This window comes from Anoplopoma fimbria, chromosome 13, assembly GCF_027596085.1.
Source record: "Anoplopoma fimbria isolate UVic2021 breed Golden Eagle Sablefish chromosome 13, Afim_UVic_2022, whole genome shotgun sequence".
Taxonomy (NCBI): domain Eukaryota; kingdom Metazoa; phylum Chordata; class Actinopteri; order Perciformes; family Anoplopomatidae; genus Anoplopoma; species Anoplopoma fimbria.
In genome coordinates, this window is record NC_072461.1 from 8022986 (window position 1) to 8042836 (window position 19851).

Consider the following 19851-nt stretch of genomic DNA (forward strand, 5'->3'; position numbering starts at 1 on the left):
TCGGCCTACTATAAAACTAGAATCAACCCAGACAAACAAGTTGCTGTTTTTCTTTTAAAAGGTTTCCCCAGACATGAGTTTTGCGCTGTGCCCACATTATGAACGTGTGTTTTTGCAATTTAAAGCGTATTCTGATGACTTCTTCAACCCATTCCTTTATGCATCTTCCACTGTGAGGAGCGGATGGCTTTCACTTCTGGAGAGAACGACAACGCACCACATCCAGCTCTTGGGAAGTAAATAGTGGACAAAACTCTCACCTCTCTCTCCTCACTGGCGATAGCAATGCTGCCATCTTTGTTGTACTTAATAGGAGAGCCTCCCTCTTGGATCAGTGTGCCATAGCCAGTGGCTGTGAAGAAGGCGGGAACCCCAGCACCCCCGGCCCTGATCCTCTCTGCAAGTGTTCCCTGTGGGGAAAAATGTGTCAGATTAAAAGAGGAGTACACTATAAAAATGTCCACGTCATGCCTTTGTTATTGTCCAGTATATAAAATATACAGTATGAGATTTGGATGTCAGACTTTACATGTCCAGTGAGTGAATTTGGTTTGTCAATGTGCATTATCATATCTTTTTTTTTTTTTTACTTGGGGGAAAATTTATGTATAAACTTTTACATGTTTCCTGACTAACCTGTGGTGTCAGTTCCACTTCCAGCTCTCCTGTCAGATACTGTCGCTCAAACTCTGCATTCTCCCCGACATATGAAGAGATCATCCTCTTGATCTGCTTAGTTTTTAGCAGCAGGCCCAGGCCAAAGTTATCCACTCTGAAAAAAAACATACACATATCATCATGAACCTCTAAATGGGAATGATTAAGTAAATTGTTAATGGACAATATTCATATGGCGCTTTTCTAGTCTTAGCGACGACATAAAGCACTTTACAACACAAGAAAACATTCACCAATTCACACACATTCAAACAGTGGTGGCAGAGGCTATCATACAAGGTGCCACCCGCTCCTCAGGAACAATAATCATTCACACGTACACTCCAGCAATTTGAAGTTCAGTATAATACCCCAAGACACACTAACATAGAGCGTGAACCGCCGACCTTCTGATTCGTGGACGACCGCTCTACCTCCTGAGCCACAGACGCCCCGAGCTAGGCTACAGTATATAGAAGAAATACTGTGTGGCTTTAAACTGTCAATATTCAACAAATACAGATTTTAAAAATGAGGAAAAGGGTCATAGCCAGCGTTGTTTATACACAGATTTCACTTTGAAGTATTTTATCTACCGATCTGTTTAAAAATCCTAATTATGTCTATTGTTATTCAATTCAGATCCCTCCACTGGTCTCAAGTCTCATTTGTCCCTAATCTTTGACTGGGAGGAGTGTCCTGACTTTGTATTGTTTTATATATATATATCTCTTATTACCAAAAATCCCAAGAGAGGTTATTCAAGGTTGTTGAAACTGGGCCAAACCAAGTCACTCGGCTCCTTTTATGGGATCTTAAAGACGGGAACAGCCAATCCACGGCCATAATGAAAGCTCATGAGACAACAGATACATTTGTGAGCATCTCCTTGTTTATTGTCTCGGAAAAAAATTTTTACTCTTTTTTTGTGATGTATGCAGTTACGGCATTTTAATGAACCTGTGGCACTTATGTCGGTCTCAAGTTTGGGTTACACCTGCTCCACATGGCACTATAGTATGTCACACATTTAGACAAACAAACCTGAACAAACCATCAGGATTTTGACTACTCCTCTCTGTGACAAAAGAAAGTCATTGTGTTACTAGGGTTGTTAGAATACTCATGAAATGGTTCTGTTAGATGACTGACTTTATGTGGCAGGTCAGTCATTAACCCATGAAGGCATAGTCTTCATAAATCTTCATAAAAATACATATAAAGCGGTTTAACAGGGTACTGTAATACAAGATAAAAGTCTTGTATTTCCCACCCTTTCTGATTACAGGCAATATTAATCTGAGAACACTGCAATCAAATCAAATGTTCTTTTATGACCAACCAAATAAAACTTTAAAAATGATTATCTGTATGTTAATGTAAAAACGTGGATTTAAAAAATAGTTGCCCTCTATCACTGTCTCTGCTCCTACTGATCAGAGCCAATACAGAAGCTGAGCTTTGCAAAGAGTGGGTTTTTACTTCTGTCCGATATTCTAGGAAGCTGAGAATCAGGGACTACTGCTTTGTCCACAACTCTAATCTCAGAGCCTCAGCTGACAAGATATCTAGGCCATGTGCGCTCTGAACATCAAAAACAGATGCCTGTGTAAAGCAACCTGACCCACACACCGCTAGTGTTACAAAACATCGAAGGCTGTCTATGTAAAAGGGTTTGGCAAGCTTGACTAATTTTAACGGTTTGTGATCTTGTGTATGGAACTGGTTTGTTTGTATGTGTGTTTGAGGACAAACCCGCTGTTAACTTCAAGCTGATGGACTCACCAGGGACATCAGGAAAAAAAGACAATATAGAATCAGAAAATAGCTTTCCAAGATAAATGTTCAGTGATCGGAGCAGCTTCCAGCATTGGACACAATTTCTGCCTTTTATACAGAATCTATGCTGTTTGTGGAACATTACTGAAGCAGCTGATTAAAGAATGAATATAAAGCTGCAGGGGCTGCAGTTTTGTCACAGCTAAATAAGCTCCTCTTGTGTACAGCTGAATCCCCTCTCATCTCGTATTACAGTGCATAAAGAACCCACTGTGTTGGTCTTCATCATGCCAGAATTCAATCTTCCCAGTGTGCGGAAACATCAAACACACTGCACTTACATTTTATATGGACTCATGAGAGATCATTAAGGGAAACCTTTCTATTCGCAAAACTTCATTTATCATATGTTCTTGTATTGACTTCCATATTTCTTATTTGTAGGCTCCAGGATTCAGATTATAGCAGTCAGTGTTGAGAGAAATTGTGTTTATGTCAAAATGCTCATCATGGCGGTGAAGAATGTCCTCTCTGTTATCATGGTGGCATTATTCCTTAGATAGAAGTAACACATAGTGTAAACGCATATCCTCCCTCTGAGACTTGAAGAGGATTAACAACCCATTCAGGAATTCAAGAACAAGGAAGCAGAGGAAGGGGAGCTTCCAGCTTTAGGAAATGTTCTGTCCAAAATTAAATGTTACATAACTACTTTTCTCCGCTTACAGCCCTCTTCCATGCAGACACACTTTGCTGTGACCAAAACAAAAAATGGTGGATATGCAGTGTGCACAGGCCTGGTAGCTTTATTCAAACAAGAATAATCAATAACAGTTGTGTGTTACACAGTCCTGCGAACGTCACTATATCTCTCATATTTCAACTCCCCTCCCCTTGTTGCAATATGAGCCGGACGCAAGACATGTACTCGAGTGTACTATGCAAACTATAGTTCCCACTAAAATGTACACGTAGCCGACATGTAGACATGCATAGGAAGATCAACTGTGTTGGGACTGGCTCGGAATATTCACAAAAGAGACAACATGGCCACTGTTTGTGTGAGGTTACAATATACAGTCTTTGGGGAGAAATGATTGTTCAGAGGCTCAAGTAAACATTTTGAGTACCTATTTCAAGAATCAATATCCACCAAAATCAAAGTCCAGGAGGAAAGTCTAGTGAAGAGTAACTTCTGTGGAGCACACTTTGTAGGACAGTGGGGTTTTTGGGGCTAAAATAACTACTGGCACAGAGAAATGTATTCAAAGTGTCTGTGCAGAGACTTTGAAGCTATTTGATCTTCCTACTGCACAACTAGAATAAGAATCACTTTGTGCCAACAGGTTCAGGGGACTGTCTCAAGTTTCAGTGTTGCTATGTAAACAATTCAGATTAAGCTATGTTTACCGCTTGGCAGCAAAAAAGGTCACCAATACCTCTCCACAATGACTTTAAAACAAGTCTGTAAGGAGATGAAGAGAAACACCCCTTCGTGTGTCCATAAAAGACTACATGGGACCTTTTTTCCAAAACTGGTGAAAGAGTTGAAAGTCAGATGGAATTTTCCTTTCCATTAAACAGTAGACACACACCTTCTAATGAAACAGAAATGACACATGACGGGATACATGACACGGCTAACCTTTCCAGATTCAAACGTGAATCCAAACATAACCAGAAATAAATAAACAAACAAATCTCCACCATCACCCTGTTTTTATTTAACAGGGTGATGGTTGTGATGGCGTTAAATGATTATCAAAATCAAGCACCGCCATGGAATGCAATGTGTGCGCTTTAAAAGCACAGGTGCACATCCACACACACTTACCCTGCATTGTTGCTGACTGCAGTGAGACCGTTAACGCCGGTCTTCAGCAAACTGTTGATAAGATTCTCTGGGATGCCACATAATCCAAAGCCTGTGTAGTAACACATAATAATACAGTAATTCATAATAAACAAAATACAAGTGAAAGCAACCATGGAATCATTGCAGAATGTGTGGAAAGGGTTAACTAAGGTAATTCAAGGTGGAACTTTCACCTAGTAGATTAGAAATGTGGCAGATTTGGTAAGAAGAAAAAACTAATGATCTTCCCAGCTGTTATAAATCACAAACGGAAACTTTAAATCCAATTACATGGTCAACCTTGAATCAAGCCTAAAGTAGTTCTAGTAGTTTGTCTGTATAAGGTGTTTCTAACATTACACTGAGTTAGGCAGATTTATGTTTGTCTGTGTTTTCCCCCAGACAGAGGTGTGACACAATGGAAAATGTTTAACAATGTCACTCTGAACTTGACTATAAATAAGAGCTTTGGAATTTGTGTGTGCTGTGTGTGGATTGTAATCAACCACCATGCCAGGCAGAGTCCAAGCTCACTTTGCTGTTTAGTGGTCCCTGAACATACATTGTTAATCATCTTTTTTTTTTAACTCTTCATCAGTTAACAAAATTGCATGCAGTTAAAAACCGAGGCAATTTGCCAGCACTGTTAATGAGGTGTGTATGTAACCATCGTATAATCTTAAGAGTCTGTTTGTGAAAGTGTTGTATATCTTACCTCCCACAAGAATGGTGGCTCCACTTGGGATATCTTTGATTGCCTCTGTGGGATCCGAGTAGAACCGTGAATTTCTTTTGCTGGAGGTAGAAAAGTAGCAGCCGCAGGTCTGTAGAAAGCAGATCAAGAGGTGCATAAAAAGCTTAAATATTTTTTTTTCAAAAGAGCTCCAGGAACTAACTATAAGCAATTCTGAAAAAGAACAGATCAGTTTAATGCTTTAAAATTTAAAACGTTGCTAGTTAAAACCAAACTAATAGACGCCTCAGGGAAGCTAATATGTTTGTACAGTTTAAATGGCTGATTTATTCAGTTGAGGCCGGGAAAGATCAACAAAACTGATGAACAAATCCTTCAACAAAAGGGGAGCTTGAGGGGAACCCACAGCCAAAAGTCCCAGAGCGACAGTTATCTGAGAACTCAACTTAAAGTGTACCTGTGGTGCTAAAGCCAATTTTGTTGTCAAATCATTTTTCAGCACATTTTGTTGTGTTTTGCCACCTTTATTTCACAGACAGGGCTTAAAATAGATTCCCTTTACCCATTGTATCGATTAGTATTGTGGTGTGATTCAATAGGCTTTGTTTATTGCAATTACATACCGCTGCATAACTGACATTTGATATTACATATTTGTACTCATTTGGCTTTGCTCATTAGTTCATCACATTGATTTCTGAAACCTTGACTGTATTTACAACTTCCACACTATGGACACTGACATATAAGAAGTGAGTTTGCGTGGAAATACACGCTGGAAGGGGTGAGTTGAGCAACATTTGTGATAATTAACCAACCTTCACACGAGTACCTTCACGTTGGACGTTTTTGGCTATGCTCTATGTGTAAAAGCTGCAGGTTTGACACAATACACTAATTGTTTTAATTAGTCACAGTTCAGATGCAAAAAAAACACATGACGCATTTCTGAAAGTTAGAAACAGTTTTTCATGTGTTGACGTGAATATGTAAAACCCATGCAGGGTTAGTTCACGCTCGGAAAGTAAAACAAACAAAAAAAAAATGTGAAGAATGCTAAATTACTAAAGTAAATTTATTGCAAAAATGTTGGACGAAAAGTGCAATCAATCCGTCCCAATAGTATGACCTTTCATTGCAGCCATTTGCAGCCATCTCATTTAACCTTGTTGACTCTAGGACCAATCAACGTAACCGTACCGACCTTGCTCAATTGGAGATTTGCCAAATTTAATTTGGTTCTGCAGGGACCTGAGAGGTTTTTGAAGAACAAAGTATCCGCTCTGCACAAAGCTTTGAGGGCCGCCATGTTTTTGAAGACACGGGGACAGACGTCGAGGAGCACAGTGATAGCTCCAGACGACGAGACGGCAGATGATGTAGACAGCTGAAAGGTCGCAATGTGGCTACTCGTAATGCTAGCTCACTCTCACACACACACACACACACACACACACACACACACTACAAAGTCAGCGCCGCAATGTCATTGGCTGGTGACTCAGTGGGCGGGGCCAGCGCGAAGGGGATACAGAGAGGCTCGGCCAGCTCATTTACATTTAACCCGTTCACCACCACCACGTCACCATGACGTACTCGTCGAACTTCAAATGCTTCGACTATTGAGACGTTCATGTTATCTCAAAACCAAAGGGTGAAACAAGTAACGCAATGTTGCTATGGCTACCCGGGGCGCGCGCACGCACGCTCACACACAAACACACTGATGTCTTGGAAACAGTCGTGACACTATGAGCACGTGAGTAATCCCTGGCTCACGTGACGCACACTTTTAGTCATGGCCGACGACTACAGGCGACAGGGTTTCGAGTTGGAGAGAAGGATATTTGAGTTAGACATCAAGTGCTCCAGTCTCAGAGCTGAAAAGCAAGGTATCGACCGGACGTTGTGGTTATGTTGGCCTCGTGGCCGTTCGTAGCAGCTCGTGTGCGTGGCTAAGATTACTGTTCAGTTTGTTAGCCAACTAGCAAGCGAGCTAACGTTATCTAACACAGCTTGGAACTATAACAACAACAACAGCTGCTGATCGAACGTTGCATGTCGGCGAATACACACCCGCCCAACGGTTAACCAACGGGCGGTTAACTGTTAGCGTAGTGGCGGTTGCTGGCTGCCCGTTGTTTTGTTTTTGAATCTCTAGTGTCCCGAGTTAACGGCTAGCGTAAATCCGCTAACGTTAGCTAAAAATGCATTATTGTTGACAAACGTTTTACGTTAGCTGGCCATGAAACACGACGCCCCGTCAGGGCTGAGGGTTAACGTAGAGGGGAAGTTAGCATTATGTCATGTCGATTAGTCCTGTTAGATTAGTCATTAGCTAGCTATGTGTAAACATTGACAAACGTTGCCTTTGACTCTGTTACGTTAAAGCTCTCGTGCATGAACGTGTGATTGTAAAGTGCCATCCGTCCACAGCAGTGCTCGTACATGTGTAACATTGGAGACCGTCATTGTAACATGTTAACTTATCGTTCTTCCATAGATGATGACTATTTACAGAATGCGTCTGCCATACTAGACAAGTTGAAAAGCTATTACAGGCAAGGAGGGGAGAGTAGCAACCTCTCCAAGGTGCTTCAGGATTACACGCAGGTACTTCATTGCATTACACTTGTTTAGTGTTTAACATCTGACTCTGTTTTCAATTAATCATTTAGTTTGTAAAGCATCGTAAAACAGTGAAAAAGGCCTATCTCAGATTCCCTGAACTCAAGGCGATCTTCAGATTCAGAATCCGTCTTGAAAGGTATTCAGTCATGCTTAGTTTTATTAAACAGGGAAAACCATCCTCAAATTTGAGAAGGCTGAACCACCAAGTGCTTGGCAGTTTTGCTTGATAAATGAAATTACAGATTAACCAAAAATTGACGTGTTATGTTTGTTTTATCCCTAGAAACGTCAGACTTAAGCTTGTAGCCCCTCAGTTTAACACATATGCTATACATTTACAAATTGGGGTAATATTTCCCGAACTGATATCATGTCTTTCACAATGTAGGAGTGCGAACATATGCCCGAACAAGTTACTTAACTTTGAGGCAGAGGTTAGTTGTAGATCTTTAAGGTTGTCTTAGTGATGTGAAGTGGTCTAAACCCTGACTGAAAAGGCTCAATAGGTTTTTTTAGTATAAAGGTGCCTGTAATCAAGCAGCGGGTTGCTACTGAATACTCAATGCTTAAACTAATTAAATGTTTGTTCAGTCTTGAGTTTGCTTTGGATAAGCGGCTATGGTGGTGGGTGCCACTTCCTGGCCGTTTCCTTCCTGATTTGATATACCTAAATAATGAACTCAATACAGTAATTTAGTTTGCCTCTGATGACTTAAATGTTTTTTGTAATTGTGAACTCGTTGCATAGTTTTCTTGAACAATGTCAATGTCAAGTGTGAGTATACATGTCTTTTTCATCATTTAGGTGATCCTGGACATCACATTTTATGAAGAGAATAAACTGGTGGACCAGGAGTTCCCTGAAGACTGCTCACCTTTTAAAATCCAGCAGCTGCTGCAAGACCTGACAGAGCCAGAAGTTTTGGCGGGGAGGCTAGCACCAGCACAAGAAGTGTGTATATGTGTTTCTAAAGATGATCTCGTGTGCATGTTCTGGTTCTACGTGTTTTTAAAGTGTCAATTCCACTTTAATGTTCTCTTTGGTTCAACATTTGCAAAAAAAAGCAGAAGCACACATTAACTTCCATGTCATTGTCTAACAGTACTTTTTATGTCTTTGGTTTTTTATAGGTGCAGTCTATGTTGGGCCTTGAGCTGTTAGAATGCCTCTATTGGAGACGCGGAGCTCTCCTGTACATGTACTGCCACACCCTTCATCAACGAAAACAGTGGATTAAGAAAAACAAGGACACATTCCTTAAGGTGACCCACTGAAGAAATCAAACTCGAGTCAGTAAATTGTATTTGTGAACAGAGATGTAGGCTTGCCTTATTCTGCCAGATAAATTTACTGTTTTGGTGAAAACAGAAGTTTAGTATCCAAGGTTTTGTTGTTAGCATATGCTAAGATTAGTCCTAATGCTCATCTGACTCTGATAATATTTCATTCTAGTGTATTCAAGAAGGGGTGCGCTACCTAATGCGGATGCTGCAGGTGAGAAACTCTGTGAAGCTCAACGATGGCGTGGTGCTCCATGACACTGCTACAGCAAGCTTCCTATCTGAAGGTAAATATGTCATCAGTTATCTTTTGAATGAAACAAACTTTTGTGCAACTTCAGTCAATTGTGAGACAGTTAAAGAAAATTCTTCATGTGGGCCGTTTGATCATACTCATTACTTACTTATGATTTTGGCCAGGCATCTTCTCAGACACACACCTGTTGACGATGATGTACATCGGGGAAATGTGTTTCTGGGCAGTCAAGTACGAGGACTGCAGCGCTGACACTATGGATCGCAAAGAAGATCGCCTCCAGTTTCGGGACATTGGCACACAGATCCTCAACAAATATGTGCTTGCCTGTGAGGGCCCTCTGCAGGGCCAGGGCTGGAACACAGAAAATGCCAAGGAAATCCTTAGTATTTTACAGTGAACCAAGCTGCCACTGTGTTGAAGTTGCCCCCGGGCACAGATCTAAGTTCAGTATTCAAATGTGTGTCAACCCCAAATAAAAATGCAATCCATCAGGTGGGGTGTAATGTTGTGGAAGGTGAAGTGGAGGCATGGGGAGAAAGTTGATGTGAAGAAAAGAGTCTTTGGGTCAGTGTCAACAGGCAACCTCATCCCATGCCAAATGGCCCAGGCCAAAGTAGGTGAAAGAAAGGTTAGAAAGGATAAGATTGGTGGTGTAAAAACTGGCAGGGGATGCAGCAGAGGCTGTTAATAATTTTTTGCCCTGTCCTGCTGAAGAAGCAGTTATCATCTTGATTCCAGACTGTTGACTGGGGCACTTATTTTGCTCTGAGAATGTGTTATAATAACATTAATATGAATATAAAAAGGTTAATAATGAAATAGACCTTTTTTTTTTTCCTGATTTCTTTTAAAGATTGTTACAAGTTTGAAGATAATCCAGCTGGAAATGAGACATTGCACAGTAACATTTTATTTATTGTTTTGTTGCCATTTTGTTATGCTTTTTAATATAATATAATTGCATATACATTATATATGTATGTGTGTATACAAATATACACTAAAGGCAAAGAAAGGTGTTCAAAAACAATTGACAATGATGTATTCATGACTATTTGAAGTATGTTCAGATTTGTTCATACCAGCTTTGTAATGCACCACTTGTATTCCCATCTATTGCAAATTACATTTTTCTGCCACTTCAGTAATCTTGATAGTATAACTATTAATAGAGAATCTGTGTTGTTTGGACGAAAATCATTTTCTGTTTTTTATGTCCTTGTTGACAATAAACACGCGCGTTGTTTTAAGAAGAACACGATTTAGCAGCGCATTATTGGAAGAAAAAAAAAAATCAAAATAAGTACCCACAATGCCTCACTACCGCCAGCAACAAGGAAGTAAGACTGGTAGTTATGTTGTCTTCGCTCACTAAATGCATCACACAGCGGTTTACTAGCTACTCTCAGTGTATCACGCACACCTGAAGTCATGGCAGGAAAGACCCAGCAGCCCAACGAGTCTGCTGTGATCCGAAGCCTCAGACGGTTCAGAGACAGCTATTTTCCAAACAGTGGGAAAGTTGTCAAAGAAGATTTGACGCGTGTTGTGGACTCGGTAGGAGAGCCTGAACCGGGATTACTGGATAGTTTACCGGTGAGTAAAATAAATCGTGTTTTGTGTTTTGATTCAGCTGTCCAAAGCTATATCGTTTTTTTAATGTTTATATTCATCTCATAAATCGAGGTAGGGCAGATATGTGAGGTTTAAAACTCTTTGCCGTTTGACTCATAAAAGTCAGGGAGCTCTGACTGTCTTTCTGTGTGTTGTTCTCAAATCATCTTATCACTTGCTGGGTTTACTGAAGGGGGTCCAATTAAGTGCTTTTTTGAATCTTGTGCCATTTTGACCAGCGACACGTACATTATTAATCCAATCCCGCGGACAGCGACTCCTGCGAATATGTCATTTATAGCCTGGGAACGCTGGATGACGTCATAACTTACCTTTACTTCCCTGAATTCAACTGGCACGAGCGGATAGCCTATCGCCACTCTACCATTGCAATTTAAATGTGGACGGGTTTTTTTTTTTTGCCATATTAACTTAATAATTTACCTCCCGCAAAACAACTCCGCTCATTATAATTGTGCTCAATGTCAAGCGACCAATATGTCTAACTGGAAGTGAACGCGTCCTAGCCAGTGCTTGCGTGGGTGTGTTTGTGTTTGTCCCATTGACTGCGTAGCGATGTCACGTGCTTTTACCGTAAACCGCAAACGCTCACGTGACATTGTTATTCTAAAGTTCACAGAACATTCTGCGAGCATTGCCTGAAGGTCAGGGTTCATATATGATGCTGGATGATTGGCCTTATAATGCATCACATTTTAATTGTGAGTCAAATGCTCTAGTACCGAAAGTTATAACAAAAAAATAAGGACAATATTTCACAAACATTTTTACATTTATGAAACATAAAAATGTTGCTAATAGCTATGGAGTCAGGTGTTGAAGAGACACCAATTTTTTCCAACACTGTTCTCAAGAGCAGAATTTATTCTTTATTTGACAAAGTCATGGTACTTGCTACTTACTTACTTACTTTATTAAACTATCTACTGTTATACCTAAAGTAGCCTATGTTTGCTGATGATATTTATATAGCCTGCTCTCACCAATGTAACATTTGAAATGCCGGGCTTTTCTGATCCTCTTTTATACTTTTATAGATAATAGATTTTCTGGTGTCAGTGATTGTCCTCCGTTTCCTATCTGTCTCCATCTCTTAACTAGTTCTTGACACTCTTTTAGTTTTAGTTTTGTTGAAATCATCATCATATTAAATCATGTCCTCCCTTCTTAAGGTGGACGTACAGTTCCTGATCATGACCTTTCTGTCTCCGGCGGATATCTGCTGCCTGGGAGCTACCAGTCGGTACTGGAGGGACATGGTTAGAGATCCGCTACTGTGGAGATACTTCCTGCTCAGGGACATGCTAAATTGGCCCTCCATTGATCACGTAAGCATGCCCCAACTGGAGTTGTTGGACGCACCACTAATCAATGAAGATGAGAGCCTGGACGACAGAGAAGAGTGGGAGGACAAAGGGATGGAATTGAAAGTTGACTACATGTCAGAGTGGGTGTCTTTTTCTGTTGACCTCTATCAATGTCAGTATGTTAGACAGCGGTTTTGACCACCGTTTCTGTCTCAACAGATACCTGAAAGGCTGCCCATCATGCAGACAACAATGGCTTCCCTCGCGGCCGGCATATGAGGTCGTGACCTCTTTTCTTCAGTCTCTGGTCCTCTCATCTGAGCCACGTTATGCCATGTTTGGCCCCGGCATGGAGCAGCTGGATGTCTCTTTGGTCACAAGGTTAATGCATGCTCCAGATGTGCTTCCTGTGTCGGCCATTCCTCAAAGACAGATAAATGGTGAGATAATATTGATGTTGAGTGCTGATGATGAAGGATTAGCTCTTTACTGTCATAATTATTAACACAGTGACAAAACTACCACTGAATAAGTTTAAATTCCAGCTTCTTCTGAAGCTAAAAGAAGCTGTCATTTGTAATTGTGATGGAAATCTTAGAGCTAGTTCCTTCGAGATAGGAGAAGTTTCAGCGGACCCAGATGTCTTAAGCAGTAACATTTATTGAAGCTCGCTCGAGGAGAACAGGGAAACACCACGTGTGAATCACAGCGTACTGCTACCCAATTCTGAAGATGCTGTCCTTGAGCACAGCATTTAACCCTCACCAAACCAGCTATGTTCCGCTATATCCAAATAGGGTTAGTTCTAAATCAGCCTGGCATGTGTGAGGATTCTATTGGATATAAGATCTAAACAAGGAAATGCATCTACCTTTGCTGTGCTAGCAACAACATAGCCTCTGTACAGTCTCTCCTATCCAGTGTCTCTAACCAGACGCTAGCCTGTGGAGTCTAAACCGAATACAGAAGGTTTCTGGCTGACCTCGGCCTACCAGCTGCCAGAGCCAGAGTGAGACAGGCGAAGAGAGACAGACAGTTGACCTGACCTGTGAAGCCCTGTCTAAATAAAACTTTAACCTACATGAGGGAAGTTTAACATACAATAAGGACAATTCCTTTACAGTAATCACTTCACTGTAACAAGCTATAATGCCGATGTATTTTTTTAAAAATTATATCAACTTACTTACTGGTTGTAGGTTTACCTGCCCGCCACTAGGTGGCAATATTGGCCAATAATTGTTATCAGCTAAGCTATGCAAAGAATCTAACCGATCCTTTTTTTTTTTTTTTTTTTTTTTTTTACTTCTAGGCATTGGCTCGGGGATCAGTTACATTTTCAACAACCAACACAAATTTAATATATTGACTCTGTACTCAACCAACAAGTAAGCACTTTGTATTCGAATATACCATATGTTATCTGTTTTGTCTGCATATTATTGTGAATACGGCCACAATGATTAAACTTTGTATTCTTGTGTGTGCAGGGCAGAGAGGGAGAAAGCCAGAGTGCAGAAGCAGAGCATCAGTAATAAACTGTTTACTTTCGAAGGAACCGATGACTCAGGCTATCCAATCTACAGCCCTGCTCCCCAGGTCCAGCAAGTGTGCCAGGCGGTGGACGGTTTCATCTATGTAGCCAATGCAGAGCCGGGGGCAGGTGAGATGAGAGGACATTGCTATTTCCAGATACTGCTCCTCTGCTACCACCATGTAGCATCATGCACAGTGTTTTTTCTTGTCATATAAATTACCGGCCCAGACTGTTTACATGAAAAATGATGTCACCAGTAGGTGAAGGGGAGTCCGAGGCGGCTCAGATTCGGGCTGTGCTAAGCTCTGCCGAGGGCTCAGCAACCAGGCCTCTGCTGGTGCTCTCATGTGTCTCCAGAGAAGAATCGGAAGAAGTCAGGATCACCAACCCGCAAACTATTACCAGCAGAACCAGGGCCAGGTGTCGAACTCCCTGCGTCAACATGGCAAAGAGACTCGGACTACCCCAGCTGGATAACCCCTGGATGGTAATTGTCTAATCAACTGAAAGGCTTCCACTGCATTTCCCTCCATCCATTGTCAGTTTGAGGAGATTTATTTTTGTGTTTCTCGCTCTTATTCAGGTGCAGGATACAGTAGCAGAATCCCTATCAGGACTTCTGGATGGTGTTTCCTGGTTGCTGAGATGTTCTGGAGTCAAACTCTAGGGTAGCTAGTCATCAAACTTCTGCTGGCTGCCAGAGAAATGAAAACCACTAATTTCTTCACAGGGTCATTCTGACACCACAACACGCTACGGCATTTGCTGAGTAATGTATGCCACATGTGCACTGAATGTCTCAGGATTGGAGCATTGCCTGTTGGATTGTGGATCAGCACTGACTGGCTGTGGATCAGCACTGACTGGCTGTTACTCATTTGGGAGAACTGAAAGAAAGCTTATTTACAGAGAGAGCTATATGAAGTAGCAATAGCAGGGCAGGAGGTTATACATTTGTCTGGGAGCTTCACAGTCGCCTCACAAAAGAGATTTGTTAAAACATACAACTGCACAACCGTACCAACAGACAATTACAGACAACACTACACACTCAGGTCCATTCAGCTGTTTGAGTTACAGGAAATTAAGTTGTTGTAGAAAGAGGAACACTGCTTGTTCAATGACACAGGCATGAAAACACAGAACTATCAATTTATTACCACCTTTTTATCATGACACAAGTTTACGATTGGTGAGCTGCTGATTAATCAGGTTGCCAAGTGTTCAGTTCAACATGTGAAAGATATTCATGATTTCATGATTTGACATTCATTCAACCTCAGACAAAATCCACTGCCCTCTGATGAATGCTTAACTTTCATTTACGTAAGGATATGACTTTACAGCTAAACTATAATACAAGCAATTGAATAAATGAAGTTTATTTTAAATATTTAATGTAGTTTTTTGAGAAATGGCAAATACTATTGTGATTTGTAAAATTAGAAATAAATATATATATATATATATATATATATATATATATATATATATATATATATATATGAAATCTATTTGTTGTACAAATTGTTTCACAGAGTTTTCTTGTGGTGAATGAGTCACACTTTCAGTCTCTTATTACACTGATGACTTTATAAAATGTCTGTTAAATAACCAGTCAATTGCTGTTTAAGTAATCACAAACGACAGAACTATTCTATGCGAGTCATGATTTTTTCATCTTCTCTCATAACTTCTTTCACGTCTTCTTTGCACACATTCACTGAGAGATTCACTCTGAGGTCAGCCCTGGCATGAAACGTTGAGTCCAACATCTCTGTGTAAGCAAGCGAGAGGAGAATATTCTGTTTTGACCAGCAGTGGGCGTGACTAGTAGCTGTATATTTCAGTGCTTGGTTGCCAAAACGCTCTGCCTTGTCTAACCGTTTTGACCGTTTGACTAGGACTGGCCATAGAGATATGAAATTTGGGAATTTATCGTCAAACATAGATGTTAAATAATCACAGTAGATGAACGGATTCATTTTAAGGTTCTCCTAATAATTCAGATGCACAGTTGGACCTCCTCACTTATTATGTGCAAGTTGTGTTTGTCCCGATTCATATTCGGTGTCCCTGGCGGCAGCGTTCTATTGCCCTAATGGCAGCACGTAAGGCATGACAAGATAATGTTCCTCGCTGGTGCTCTTTTGTTCTAGTCCCCTAGGTAACCACCAGTCTTTGGTAAAAGTATGCCCCCCCACCCCCCTCCAGCAGCCCTTCCATCAAAAGGCTTTTTTTGTCTCAACAATCATTTTCATAGACATACAGATTTAGAATAGGACCATGATTGGTGCAATTTAGGTGCATTAAGCTGAGCTGAATACTGGTGAAGCGGAGATTGATTCATTTATTTTTTTTCTGCTGTAATTTAAATGTAAATTATTGTCGGCCGCTGTGTGTGTTTTTGAGAGCGAGAGAGAATCTGACTTTCATCTCAACTCATCTCTCTGTAAACAGGATGTGTAACTCGTCGGTCCTCGCTCCACAGTTATTTACCTACATTGTATGTTTGTGTGTTGTGTGTATGAACACTCATGCTTTCACAGACTGTCCAACAATGAAGGTGAACCACATTAAAAATATAAAAATAGCATATAAACCATGGGAACTAGTTTTTTGGGGCAGGTATGCAGCGAATAACTGCTTAATCCTTTGTTATTACTTTGTAATCATGATGCAGCCCATGGAAGAGAAGCCCTTCTGCTGTCAGTGTGGATGAATATGTAGAGTAACAGTCTGAATGAATGAGAAGTGAATGAAGATGAGCTACATTTATGTGAATGCACACTAAAAAAAGTAAACTATCAATGAAGTTACTGTTTGTTGGCAGCCTGGATGTGTTGGGTCCATCACTGGAACATGCTTGGCTAGGACATTTTCAGACGTCTGTTTATTTAGACTGCAGACTGTGGACTATTAGCACACATCCCTACATAATGGTGACTGGGGTTTGGTTGGGGGGAGGTTTCCTGGGGCCTTGTTTTGGAAGGTAGGCCTCCAGCTGCCTCTTCTCTTCCGAAATCTAAAGGGGCCTCTGGGAAATGATGTCACGGGGAAGACACTCCTATACTGACCCAAGACGGTTTACAGAAGTCTGCAACAATGTGTGGACAGTTAAAACATGCCGTGAAAGATGTGTATAGTGACACCAGGATGCAGCGTATTGAAAACACTGTGTTTCTAAACACAGTGTTTAAAAAAAGCAGGGACAGATAAAAAAAAAAAAAAAAAGCCATTTCTGTGGCTCACAACAACTTCTTCTTTGTGTGATGCCAGTGTTAGAGAGGCGTGTTTAAAGTGTTCTTTATACAGGCAATAGAAAAAAATAATCCAGTATTTCCTATACATTCCAGGAGGTTTCCCCTGCTCAATAAAGCTTAAGTTTTCATGCTATCCCATATGTATAGTATGTCATTATAAGCCATAATGGCCTCATTCACTACTACTTTTCAGCGCTTGTAGAATAAATTAAATATTGAATTTGGAGAACCATATTTACCTGGTAGAGTAATTGCAAAATAAGTGGTTCTTTTTTACTGAAAATGTGCACAGAAATTAAATCTAAATATGCTTTCTGTTGAGTACATAGTATTAAAAACACTGTCTGTACACCTATATAAACAACAAGTGGGGTGGATCACTATAAGAAACACCTGCACAACATAAATCTATAATTCTGCAATAACTACTATCATTGCCATGTTAATAATATTACTTTGCTGTTGAAAGTGTATGTGCTTTCTGAGGCTGTAGTTAGTGGTGGTGTAGAATTATGTATTCATTAAGCATTATTAATGATTTGAAAGTGCAAAGAATTTTCAGAAGTAGATTCAACAATGTGAGTAAACTGCTTTGAATGTAATGAAGAACTGGTGCTGTGTATTTGTGTGACATGAAAGCATGGACTTGACTAAAAAAAATCCCAGAAACCAACTGTGCCTCGCTGTCTTCCTCCGACATCATCCTCTCCATCTTCCCCCATCCCTCCTCTCCACCTTTGTCTCATCCCACCCTTTTCACTCTCTCCTCCTTTCATTAGAGTTAAGTCCCTGATTTGTATTCCGTGATAACGGCCAAGATTAAAGTAGGCATTGAAAAAAAAAAAAACAGCATTTGCATGATGCATTCACTGATTAGGCTAAGCGTCCCTCTTAATTGTGTTGTTTTGCACATGGTGGGGCTCTCATGCTGATACTCTGTGGATTTTACTCATCCCATGCAATCTCGCCAATTCACTTCAATTTCCTCCCCACTTCACCGCGTCCGTCCCACCCACCTCCTGCTGCCGTACACACATATGGCAGGTCCGGGACTCGTAATACTGGATCAGGGTTTAGAAGTGAAAATGGTGAATTACTGGTGAACCCCTTTGAATCTATTAGCAGCTCAGTAATAAAGAAGATATAGAACCAGGAGCACAGTGATCTGTCCTTGTCTGTGCTGTTGCTGCTGCTGTTGTTGTTGTTGTTGTTGTTATTTCTCTATGTGTGTGTGTGTGTGTGTCCCCTGTAGCCATCTCCTCTCTTTTATCCTGATCCAATAGGCAGCAGAGTGCTGACATATAGTTGTAGTGGCCACACTTGTGATGTGAAACTGCACTAAATGCATTACAGGTGACTTGAAGGGGGATGACACAAAGGGCACTCTTTCATTATGTGGAAAATAAATAAATAACAGAGAGCCACACACAGATGGATCCTGCATGGCTTTTGAAAGGCATGCTATCACAGAGAACCAATTACGGGAATATGGCTGTGACTGTAGGAACTGTGCTCAGTCAGGCGGCTAAGAGTTTGAAGCAAAAGGATACATATTTTTATATCAACAAATCAGTCCAAAAATGAATTCATCCTACTAATGAATATTTACATATTTACATATTACATACTTTATTCCTCTCTGCCATACACTTTCATTGCTGTTCAAAACCTATTAAAAACCCATAGATGAGCCACATTAAGACACTGGGAGAGATGCTTCTTTATTACATTGAACTTTGCCACAGTAGCCTGTAGTTGTTTTTTTGTTTGTTTGTTTTTTTACTCTTCCTGCATACACCTTTCCCCTGCTGGACACTCACTGGCACATTAAATCCGCCGCTGAAAATAGTCCTTGACAAATACACTGTTGACTTCAGTTTGACTAATGTTTGCTTAAAGCTACAGTGCCTAGCTGTTTGAGGAAATTATTTAGCCTTTTTAAGAAAGGAAACTAAATCGATTTGAGCCCTTCTTAAAGATATTCATCTTCAGTGGGAACCTTTAGGGCTGAGAATCACAGACAGGATGTGGAAGTTGGAAAGTATTTATGGAAAGACTAATGCAATGTGGCTCTAGTCTTTTTATAGTCCAAAAATATTGAATACGAACCGCCCCGTCCTTTAACGTGGATTATTGGATATTGATGAATGTGGCTGACAGCAGACTGTAAAGGTAGAGTCATCAGTAACAGCACTCCCAGCCCTGCGGTTCAGGCACAGTGGCATCGGTCCGTCGGTCAGATGCATTGTTCTGTTGTCACATTCAATACAGCATACGTCCACATGATCACTCAGGGCAGACAATCGCAGGAATGAGTATTCCATAACAAAGGAACTAATTCAATGGACGCCCCCGCTCTGCTCCAATCAGCGCTCTCGGTCCCTCAACTGACCAATACATGAGCATGTTCAGGGGTCACTTCATATATACACATTGTTTGCAGGGGCTTTTCTCTGTTTGGTAATTAATGTCACAAAGTGAGCTGAGCCTGGTGAAAGGTCAGCTAATTACAGTAACGCTAATAGGGATTAAATTTACCTTATGTTTCTAAAAAAGAAAGTGAATCTGTGTGCATATTTCAAAGATGGTAAATATATTTCAGCTCTTTTGTCTGTACAGCTGCACAAGTTATTATTGGCAGTATTTGTGTTGCAAGTAAGCAGCCTTGGTAGTCTCATAAGAGTGTTTTTATGCGCACTGCAGCCGTGGAATTTAGGAAAAGCTAAGCCATAACTTGTGGGCCTTGTGGATTTGACAGCGCTATGGGGATGACCCTATAAAAAATAAAAGGATGGCTGTGCTCAACACAGACAAACCAAATCCATTTATTTCCCCTTGCATCACAATTTATGTCAACAACAGTACATTAATTGACAGGAAAACACAGCTCTCCAGGCCTCAGCTGCCTGTAGGTGTAGGAATAGAAACAAATTTGTCTTTGTTTCTATTTCCA

At 40.7% G+C, this 19851-nt stretch overlaps 3 protein-coding genes across 3 annotated transcripts in view; 2 read left to right on the top strand and 1 right to left on the bottom strand.

Annotated features, from left to right (window-relative positions):
* oxct1a (3-oxoacid CoA transferase 1a) overlaps window positions 1-6414 on the bottom strand; it is a 41852-nt gene extending 35438 nt beyond the window's left edge. Inside the window, exons 1-5 of the mRNA XM_054610651.1 lie at window positions 6190-6414; window positions 5007-5115; window positions 4271-4361; window positions 637-772; window positions 261-410 (exon numbers count right to left, since the gene is read on the bottom strand). Of these exons, the coding sequence (XP_054466626.1) occupies window positions 261-410; window positions 637-772; window positions 4271-4361; window positions 5007-5115; window positions 6190-6294 (591 nt within the window). The 5' untranslated portion in view covers window positions 6295-6414. The remainder of the gene's footprint in view (window positions 1-260; window positions 411-636; window positions 773-4270; window positions 4362-5006; window positions 5116-6189) is intronic.
* Window positions 6415-6750: 336 nt separating this feature from the next.
* rimoc1 (rab7a interacting mon1-ccz1 complex subunit 1) lies at window positions 6751-10407 on the top strand. The gene is made up of 6 exons (XM_054610580.1): window positions 6751-6877; window positions 7489-7598; window positions 8422-8568; window positions 8748-8879; window positions 9070-9184; window positions 9318-10407. Exons 1-6 carry the CDS (start codon window positions 6784-6786, stop codon window positions 9551-9553), a joined length of 834 nt encoding a protein of 277 aa, XP_054466555.1. The 5' UTR covers window positions 6751-6783; the 3' UTR covers window positions 9554-10407.
* Window positions 10408-10497: 90 nt separating this feature from the next.
* fbxo4 (F-box protein 4) lies at window positions 10498-15095 on the top strand. Its single transcript, XM_054610579.1, has 7 exons — window positions 10498-10752; window positions 11964-12238; window positions 12318-12538; window positions 13411-13486; window positions 13589-13761; window positions 13893-14122; window positions 14219-15095. Exons 1-7 carry the CDS (start codon window positions 10588-10590, stop codon window positions 14300-14302), a joined length of 1224 nt encoding a protein of 407 aa, XP_054466554.1. The 5' UTR covers window positions 10498-10587; the 3' UTR covers window positions 14303-15095.
* The last annotated feature ends 4756 nt before the right edge of the window (window positions 15096-19851 follow it).